This window comes from Glycine max, chromosome 12, assembly GCF_000004515.6.
Source record: "Glycine max cultivar Williams 82 chromosome 12, Glycine_max_v4.0, whole genome shotgun sequence".
NCBI classification, from domain to species: Eukaryota; Viridiplantae; Streptophyta; class Magnoliopsida; order Fabales; family Fabaceae; genus Glycine; species Glycine max.
Genome location: NC_038248.2, coordinates 3,323,574 through 3,333,631, shown reverse-complemented (window position 1 = coordinate 3,333,631; position 10,058 = coordinate 3,323,574). Strand labels below are relative to the sequence as shown.

Below are 10,058 nucleotides of genomic sequence, written 5' to 3'. Positions count from 1 at the left end.
AGCAATGTTTAGAAAATCCTGTTATACAAGTAATCAATAGTCAAAGCTATTTGTGCTTCTTTTTTTTTCTCTTTTCTTTTAAAGAATAAAGCCACCCGAACTTGAAAACCGTCAAATTTACAAAATCATCTTATACAGTTGGCCAACAAAAAGTAAAAAAAAAAAAAAAAAAAAAAACTAAATTAAATTTGACCTTATCTCTCGCTCAGAGAAATTTGTAGTTAATTTAACGATCTCAAAGTTTCATGGATGAAAATTTTTAAATGAGGAAAAAATAAATTAAAATTCTGATAAAATTTTAGTTCTGAATTTAGTTATCATTATTTTAAAAATTAATATAAAATGTATTGTCTTATCAGTTGTCAGAATTTTAGTGGCCCTTCCATTTATGTGGAGGCACATGCCTAACTAATTTTTGTCTCACTAATTGGACTCAGTTTGGAGTTAATTTTGATACGTTTGACGTTTTAACTTGAAGAAATTACATGCGATATAATTTAAGAATCTGTTTGAATTATTCTGAGTCATTTCAATTTGGAGTTAATTTTAATTTAATTACCTTTTATTTTTATCTTAATGAAAAATTAATAATTAAAAAGGTTGTCATTAAAAGTAATTTTTATCTTTGGAAACAAATGGAGAAAAAAATAAGAATAAATAGATAAATTCATCCATAAAAAGTGTGAAATATAGATAAATTAATCCAAAAGTAAAAAATATAAATTTAGTTATTGAATATGAAAAAGTGGAACTAATTTACAACTAATAACAAATTCATCATAAAATTTGAAACTTAATATCAATTTGTTTCTCAAAATATAATTTATTATCAAATTTATTTTTGAATATTACAACTCAATCATAAAATGATGTCACCAATTTAATCAAGACACCTTTTATATATTCAGAAATTAAATTTATATTTTTCATCTTTCTAAAGATTAATTTATCACTATATCACATTTTTATTGATAAATTTCATTATTTACTCAAAAAAATAATTTAGTTTAAATATTTTTTTATTCTTTATAATTTAATTTTTTTATTTTTCATCCTTATAATTTTATTTTTATTTTTATTCTGATTTATTTTTATCCTTAAAACATTATAAATAACATTTTGAACATTACAAAAATGTTATCTAAACTGTTATAAAAACTATAATTTATAAGGAAAAAAATAATTTTAAAAAGATGAAAAATAAAAAATACTAAATAACAAATTTTAAAAATATATTTAAGCCAAAATAATTTTAATTCAAGAAAACGTTTGTCACAGGTACATGACATTCGGGCTAATGTGGGCACCATCCTCATAAGCGCCAAAAACTGCAAGCACTCTCAACTCACTCACCTAACCAGAAAAAAACTAAATATTGTAAAAAAACAAATTTTAAAAAACATGTGTAAGAAAATTGCTTATTGTTATACTACACTGTAACCAAAACACAGAGAAAAAAAATGCTTATTACAGAGTAATTACAGTACATAATACTCGATAATAATAAATAACGGCGGCGTTGAAATGTTGAACAATAAATTAAAAAAAAATTGAAAAAAACAACAACAGAGAACACGAGTTTGCAGCCATAAAAAAACCCCACACATTCAGACATTGTTGTGTTGTGTAATGCTATCTCCGATGGCTCTCTCTGCGCATATTTGCCGTTTCCCCGCCACACGCGCTGACACTTCTTTGCCGGAGAGTCTCACCAGAATCCGGTGCCGGAAACCTCTCTCCGTCCGATGCTCCGGCGATTCCACTTCCGGCTCTGTGGGTTCGGAGTTCGATCCGAAGGTGTTTCGGAAGAACCTTACTCGGAGTAAGAATTATAACCGCAAAGGATTTGGGTACAAGGAAGAGACCCTCCAACTCATGAATCGCGAGTACACCAGTATGTTTCCTCGGAATTGAGCTCTGAATTGGTGTTTCAGTTCTTTTTATGTGCTTTTGAATTGAATTGTATAAAAAAAACTTGCTACTTTCTTTCTGGGCATTTGATTATTTCGGGTTAGAGAGAGATAGAGATAAATTGGATAGGTAAGGCCTTGTTTGTTTACTGTTTTTTTTTAAATAGTTTTCTATTTTTTTAAATCTGTTTGTTCCATAAACATATTTGAAAGTGTTTGTTGCTTAACACGTTTCTGTTTTCTAAAAGTTTGTCCCACTGGCAGTCGAACAAAACACTTGAAGATGATGAGGAAACATCTCTAAGCTGTTTGTGTTTTTTTTTTTTTTTTAAAACACTTATTTGGGAAACAATTTTTAAAGTTAAATAAATTTTGGGTTAAGAGTTTGATTGCTCAGTAGTTTGCAGTGCTTTAGAAAACAGTTTTTTGAACAAAGAAGCGAGATGGGAATCAAACATGCCCTTTTTGTGGTTCATTGTGCTGTTCAATTATTTGTTGAGATGATTTGCTTCCGTTTCATGGAGATTGAGCTCTAGGTTAGTTTTAAATGCGTGTTTTTATTGTTGGGAGTTTACTTAAGATATGCTGCTGTGTTGAATTTATGTTTATGTTTTGTTCTTTGTGTTGTGTGTAATGATTTTGTGTGTACCATGTTTTGTAATTTCAGGTGATATCATTAAGACTTTGAAGGAAAATGGGTATGAGTATACATGGGGTACTGTCACGGTGAAGCTTGCTGAAGCCTATGGATTCTGTTGGGGAGTTGAGAGGGCTGTTCAAATTGCTTATGAGGCCAGAAAACAGTTTCCTACTGAGACAATTTGGCTTACCAATGAAATCATCCACAACCCCACTGTCAATAAGGTTTCTTCATGTTTCCTATTACCATCAATGATCTTGAATTTTTTGAATTGGTACTTTGAATAGTTCAGGAAGTTGGTAAAAGTTTATTCATATCCTGAACTCGATGGTTGATAGCTGCCCTTTTTTCTTGTGCATGCCATTTTTTAACATTGATAAATTATTAATGCAGCGGCTAGAGGAGATGAATGTTCAAAATATTCCTCTCGAAGAAGGTGGAAAACAATTTGATGTTGTCAACAAGGGTGATGTAGTCATATTGCCAGCTTTTGGAGCGGCAGTGGAAGAGATGTTGACTTTGAGCGAGAAAAATGTTCAGATCGTTGATACAACTTGCCCATGGGTTGCAAAGGTACTCTTGTATAGATGGCTTGATATTGTGCTGATTTGCATAACTTCAATTCATATATATTTTGCCATGCATCACTAAATACTAAGATTTTTTCTTCAATAAATTGTCTTAAGGTATGGAATTCTGTTGAAAAACACAAGCAACGAGATTATACCTCTGTAATTCATGGTAAATATGCCCATGAGGAAACTGTAGCAACTGCTTCTTTTGCTGGAAAATATATAATTGTGAAGAATATGGCGGAGGTTAGTCCTAAGTTGCTGTTATGCACAATTTTTGTGTAATGAATGCCTTGAAGAAAATTGTTGTAATTTTTGCATATTGTTAACTTTATCCAGGCTGAATATGTTTGCGACTATATTCTTGGTGGTGAATTAAATGGATCCAGTTCAACCAAGGAAGCATTTTTAGAGGTATGGTTTTTTATCATGTAATTAAGTCTTGCTTTCTAGACCCTGTGGTCTTCACTGTCCTGATTATGTATTTATTTATTTTTGTGCAGAAATTTAAATTTGCAGTTTCTGAGGGCTTTGATCCAGACAGAGATCTGATTAAAGCTGGCATCGCAAATCAGACAACGATGCTCAAGGGAGAGACAGAAGAGATTGGTTTGTATTTGTTTTGGGAGTTGGGCGGGGGTGTTTAACTCACTCCTCTCTAAATTATGAGTACTTGTGGTATTGGTATTTATTTTTCCAATCATTTCACAGGGAAACTACTGGAGAGGACTATGATGCGCAAATATGGTGTGGAGAACATCAATGAGCACTTCATGAGCTTCAATACAATTTGTGATGCTACTCAGGTAGTTTCACCTCCGTTGCCTTTGATACGCTTTCTTAATTTAGATTATTTAAAATGTGATTGCAACACTTGTTATGCCAGGCTGGTTACAAGTTAGCAGCATACATAATTTATTTATGACATAATTACTGGTCAGTTTTGTATGCTTTCAGTCTAATCAACAGCTATATTGAATTTTCTTTCAGGAGAGACAAGATGCTATGTACAAATTGGTGGAGGAAGATCTGGATCTAATGTTAGTAGTTGGTGGATGGAACTCTAGCAATACATCACACCTGCAAGAGATAGCGGAGGAACGTGGAATTCCTTCTTATTGGATTGACAGTGAGCAAAGAATTGGTCCAGGAAACAAAATAGCATACAAGTTGAACGTAAGCATGGATAAAGAGACTTATACCTTGTCAAAGTTATTAGCTCTTCTTAGCCTTCACTATTAATAATAATGTTAATTTATTTATCTATCAGCATGGAGAGCTGGTGGAGAAAGAAAACTGGCTTCCAGAGGGTCCAATAACAATTGGTGTAACATCTGGTGCATCCACACCAGACAAGGTAATTTCTCTTGACTCTGTAGTATTTCTTTAAGTTTTTAATGCTGTGCTGTACTTTCACTTTTTGTTAATATTCAATTCAATTCTTAATACTATTCTGCATCATTACAGGTTGTTGAAGATGCACTCATCAGGGTTTTTGACTTGAAACGGGAAGAGGCGATGCAACTTGCATAGAGTCGGTCTGCATGCATACATTGGCAATGTATAAATGAAACGAGGAACTTAATCCATAGAATCTATTACAGGCTTACAGCCCCATGTATTGTGGAATGTATCAATAACAAAAGTTCAAGAGCTCTTATAAATGTTGCCAGTTGCAGTATCATAAACCAACTTTCTAGCACGTATTGGCCGTCCATGTTATCTTTATAAAATTTTGGCTGCAAGGAGAGTAAAATACATATTTGATGATTCCCTTGTCACTCCAATGGACATGGAATAGCTTAATAGTTAATACAATAAATTGTAAAGGCAAATGGATCATCTTAATGCAGTTGCAATTGAAACCTGTACATTATGGACGTATGAAATTCATATTCAACCTGATACACTTTCCAATTATTTAAATGAGGGGCCAAAATAACACAAGACATACGAGTTTTGATTAATTTGGCCCCATTACTAAAAAAAAAATACAGGAAATATACATGTATGTTGAACTCGGTGTATCTAGATAATGTCATATAACATGCGCTGCAAAAGTTTTCTTGATGTACTTCTTGAAGGCATCTTCGAACATTTGTAAATTCCTTGGCTAACCAACCAGCAAGACAACTGCTGGGCACTTCATTGATGAAGTCCAATTTGTATTTGTATGCCAAAGTACTTTATCACATAAGTTGAATAAACTTTTCAATAAGCACTTATAAAGAAGAAATAAGGAGATAAAATTATTCAAATTTATCCTTTATGTTAAAACCAAGTTATACATCTCAGCTTTTGCAAAAGTTAAACGAAAAAACTTCTAAAGAATTTGAGATACGTAAGGTGATTTTATTTTATTTGAGAAGTTTGATTCATTTACTTCTTTTTTTTTATCTCTTCTATAGGTGCTAATTGATAAGTGTATCCAACTTGAATCATAATCCATATATGTTGCTATCATCCAATTGAAGTGTCTTCTTTACCCATCTTGATTTCTCAAAAGTCATAAGCTAACCACTAATGCTATCAGCTTGCTTAGGTAGACTTGACTCAACTATTTCAGGGACCTTATCAAGTAAACGGTTCATCTCCTCTGGAAATTCCATCTTTGCTCTGTTAGTCTTCACTCCAATGAAGACTGCTGTGCCGTCTTGTAAAGCCCAAATCTGTCAGTTGACCAAGAAATAGATTACTAGCAGGTCAAAAATATACAATTGAATAAGAATAATAGAACTTTCAAGCTGCAAGATAGCACCGTTATTTGCCAATTTTCATTCCTAGTCCAATCATGCATTAAATGTCAAGGATTTGATTTCTTTAGTCATATAAATCATGCTATTCGTTCAAAATGTATGTGCCACATTAACAATTCTTTCAAAGGGAAATTTTCAGATGATATAACATTATTATTTAGCCAAACAAAGTCATTACACTTGTTTTCTTGGTCAAACAAAGAAGTAATTATCACTTGTGAAAAAAGAGGAACATATAAGCAACAACAACATGGAGAAAAAATGGTCAAACTCAAACAATGACAGAAAATTCACCTGTGAATGAGACAAATAACTGATGCAAGTAGTGATCATTAGAGCACCAAATCCAGCATATACAACTGGCACACCTGGGTCAGTCTGTATAAATAAAAGAACTAACTGCAGAATGTTTAAGTTTAAGGTGGCACCTTCAAGTCCAAGCCACTACTTCCTATTGCATCAACAATGACAATTTCTGAACCATCAATATTGATTGGGAGCTTTGAATTTGGCCATGTAACTCCTGCAAATTTTCCTTCCTTATCATAAAGGACAATTGACTGCAGGTCACGAGCAAGCATAGATCTAAAATTCAACACAACACAAGAAAGTTTAAAGGATGAGACGAGCTGAAAATTGTGCTTGGGTATCACACCAAATTTTCAAAAACTTACATTCCCTTAACGTCAGGAGAGTTAATATCTCCAGCCGGTAGATAAGTACCAAAAAGTTGCTTATCTCCATTGATCTGTAGAGGTGCCATAGCTAAGTTATAAGGTCCTTCATTGTCCTTAAGAATTTGCAGAGCGGAAATACTCCAATCTGTCTGATATATGGTGATACCACCATATCTTAAAGGATCATTCACTGATTGTCTTCCTCATTACTTCTTTCCCATCCATGTTACGAAGGGAAAGATCAGTGTGGAACTGTGAAACCTGTAACATAAACCAAGAATCAACATTTTCACTAACCTTTTCAGGCTGAAATGTTGTGAATACACAGCAGAATTCAATTGCAATTTGCAAGGACTATTATTACAATTTCATAGTAAACAAAAATCAACATTTACCTCTCCACTCTCATAATAATCCATGTAGAATTTGTTGACATGAATCTCTGTATTAAAAGCATCGGTTGGAGAGGATAGAAAGCCAGAAGGAGCCAGAACATCATATACAACAAAATTCAGCCCCTGGGGCACAGTGACTGAACCTCTGAAGCTCCCACAAGCACTAAGAGTTCCTCCAGCCATTATCAGTAGCAATGCTATATGGACTCCAACAGGGGCCAGACGACCAGCAAGTCCTTGAAAAGCATATAAAGATGGTCCTTTCAAGAATACCTATCATCCAAAATTATACTGTCACTACAAAATATTCAAGTTCATTGTTGGCCATTAACTATAAGAATACAACTATACTCTATGATAGTGAATGTTAGGGTTTAAACTTTAAAGGGACAATAACAAAAAAAGATTGGAATAGTAAAAATAAGAACGTTAAGATAAATGTGTAATCAATCATACAAGAAAAGACAAGATATAAAATAATTGTATATAAAGAGATATTTGGCACCGATTGAGGAAAAAATGACAAAAAATCAGTTAAGTGGTTTTGACAGATGCAAAGTAGGTCACTAGAAGCACAAGTAAAGAGAGTAGATTGCATGATTTTTACGCCTACGAAAAGAGAGAGAGAGAGAGAGGGAGACCAAGAGGGACATTGGAAAGAAATATTAAGAGAAATCTCATTGAAACTAATATCCCTAAGAAGTTGGTCTTAAACTGAGGCCTATGATGTTATGTAATCCACGTAGTAGACCTCACTTAGTGACATAAAGCTTCCTTCTTTTTGGTGTTGGTTAATAGCAAATCATTTCTCATCTGTCCCATAGAATCATAGATTCTAAAGGATATAAAGACAAATAAATAAATAGTTGAGCATGAGTTGGGGCACTACAACCTCGTATCCAGCTCCCATCAATATAGTACTAACATCTTGGATTGATGGTCTGGGCAACGATTCTGAAAATTCCTGCTTACGTATGGCCTCAGCAGAGTGCAAAAATGACCATCTATGAAACAACTTAGGCCTTCAGAGAACAAAAAACTTCCCAAGTGAGGCATTATGAATACAGAAAAGTGACAAACAAACCTTCTTGAAACCTTGATGAGGGGGAGTTGAGTTGTGTAAGTGCAGGCCATGAGGGATGCACCCAGGAGAGCCAACACTCCAAGAAATATAGGGGATGTAAATATGTGATCAAAACCAAATATTTACGTAGTGCACATTTTGATTTCCCTGGGACTTCACGAATAATAAAATAATTGGGTATGAGGCAATGTCCATTACCAAATTTCATTTTACCGAATTGGTGCCATCCATTACCAAGAAAAAGTTAATGAGTTGATGTTATCACAAGTGCACGGTTTTGTAATGTAATGATAGAACAAAAAAATATTGCCTCTAAAGGGACTCTATTGTCACTTCTGGTTGACAAATGCTAGTAGAATACTCTTTTGAATACACTCTTTAATATTGACTGAAATTTATTAAAAAAAAATTGTGACCCCCAATATTCAATGAACTTCATTCATGATTTCATAGTTTTAAAAAGGTTAAATTATTCATTTGATATCTATAGTTTTATTGTACCATTTAGTTCATATAGTTTGAAAGTGGTTTTTGTAGTCCTTATAGTTTAAAAATGATCTTTTTAATAGTTATAGTTTATATTTTAATTCTCTTTTAGTCTCTATAGTTTGAAAGTAATCTTTTCCTAGTTCCTATAGTTTGAAAGTAATCTTTTTAGTCTTTGTAATTACCTTTTAGTTCTTACTATAAAAAATATATATAAATAATTAGCTACAAATTAATTATGAATTATTTTGTAGTTAATTGTAATATATATTTTGATGGTAAGGACTAAAAAAGAATTAAAATATAAAAAATAGGGATAAAAAAATATAAATTATAAAGACTAAAAAAATTAAATGTAAAATATGGGACTAAAAAAATCACAAGACTAAAATATACTAATGATGAAACTATAGAGAGACCAAATGATTAATTAAATCTTAAAAAAAAAATTAACCAATGGTCGAAAGTGTATTAGAAAGAGTGTCTTAGTAGCTCTTTTCATTACAAAGTACTGGCAATTTAATTATCTAAACACAGTCACAATTGAATCAAAGAAAGGCATATAGGAACTAAGGAGGATTAAAGAGAGAACTGAGAAAACCAATAATCAAATGGATGACAATAAAAAATCAATAACTTCTATGAATTAGTCTTGCCATAATAAGCATCAAGGAATCCATATAGACTATATCCCTTGCCAAACCGTGTGGTTTGAAAAAAAAAAGAACTTCCATTTCTGTTTTCACTTTTAATTACAAAATGTTATCTTATTTTCACTCTACTTCCTATTTTCACAGGTTTGCATAAGAATTAGTGTAAAAAAAAACTCTTCCTATACCTTATGCTAAAATAAAATATAGATTTCTAAATATTTGAGAAATTCAAAATGCCTACCCACCACCATCCTCCCAAAGACCATATAAATTTTTTTAAGACTGCAAAGGGTTAAAAAATGTAGCTAACCCAGATTAAGAGAGAGAGAGAGATGAAAACTTGAGCACATACCCAAAGCCATCAAAGAAGCAACAGCAAACATTTCCCCAATAGCCAATAGCAAATTAGAGAGAATCTGCAAAGTCTTCCTTCTCAGCATATTGGCCACCCCAGAAAGCCCTCCCTTCACCATTGCTCTTATCATTCTCTGTGAGTGGTGGAGGGGAAGCTCCTGATAACACAATCTTCTGTGAAACACTCTTCCCTTTGTTTTTCTTATCTTGAGAGCTTTCCAGCTTGCAGCTGATGGTGAAAGGAAAAGTGTGAGCTCTCTTTGCACCATGGCCATGAAGGGCGCTGTGTGAGTATGAGAATGGCTTGAATTTGAAGAAGGGGTGAAAGATAGGGACTTTGAGCAAATGGGTTTTGGGAAGACATGGATTTGAAGAGTTTATGGCACTCAAACTCAAAGCCTTCATCGATCAACACTTTGGAAACAAGCACTGTTTCAGGGGTTGGCTTATCAGCCATAACGACCACAGCGGTTACTTTATCCAAATACTAGATATTTTAATTTTAATACAGGAATTCACTTTATTATCACA

At 33.0% G+C, this 10,058-nt stretch overlaps 1 protein-coding gene and 1 pseudogene across 1 annotated transcript; one reads left to right on the top strand and one right to left on the bottom strand.

The window, feature by feature from the left end:
• Positions 1–1,459: 1,459 nt before the first annotated feature.
• On the top strand, positions 1,460–4,810 carry LOC100818067 (4-hydroxy-3-methylbut-2-enyl diphosphate reductase, chloroplastic). Its single transcript, XM_003541034.5, has 10 exons — positions 1,460–1,894; positions 2,578–2,774; positions 2,944–3,123; positions 3,237–3,368; positions 3,462–3,536; positions 3,626–3,731; positions 3,834–3,928; positions 4,113–4,298; positions 4,393–4,479; positions 4,590–4,810. The coding sequence occupies exons 1-10, from the start codon at positions 1,630–1,632 to the stop codon at positions 4,653–4,655; spliced, it is 1,389 nt and encodes a 462-aa protein (XP_003541082.2). The 5' UTR covers positions 1,460–1,629; the 3' UTR covers positions 4,656–4,810.
• A 156-nt stretch (positions 4,811–4,966) lies between these two features.
• LOC100776927 (cytochrome c biogenesis protein CCS1, chloroplastic-like) lies at positions 4,967–9,796 on the bottom strand (annotated as a pseudogene).
• Between the last annotated feature and the right edge of the window lie 262 nt (positions 9,797–10,058).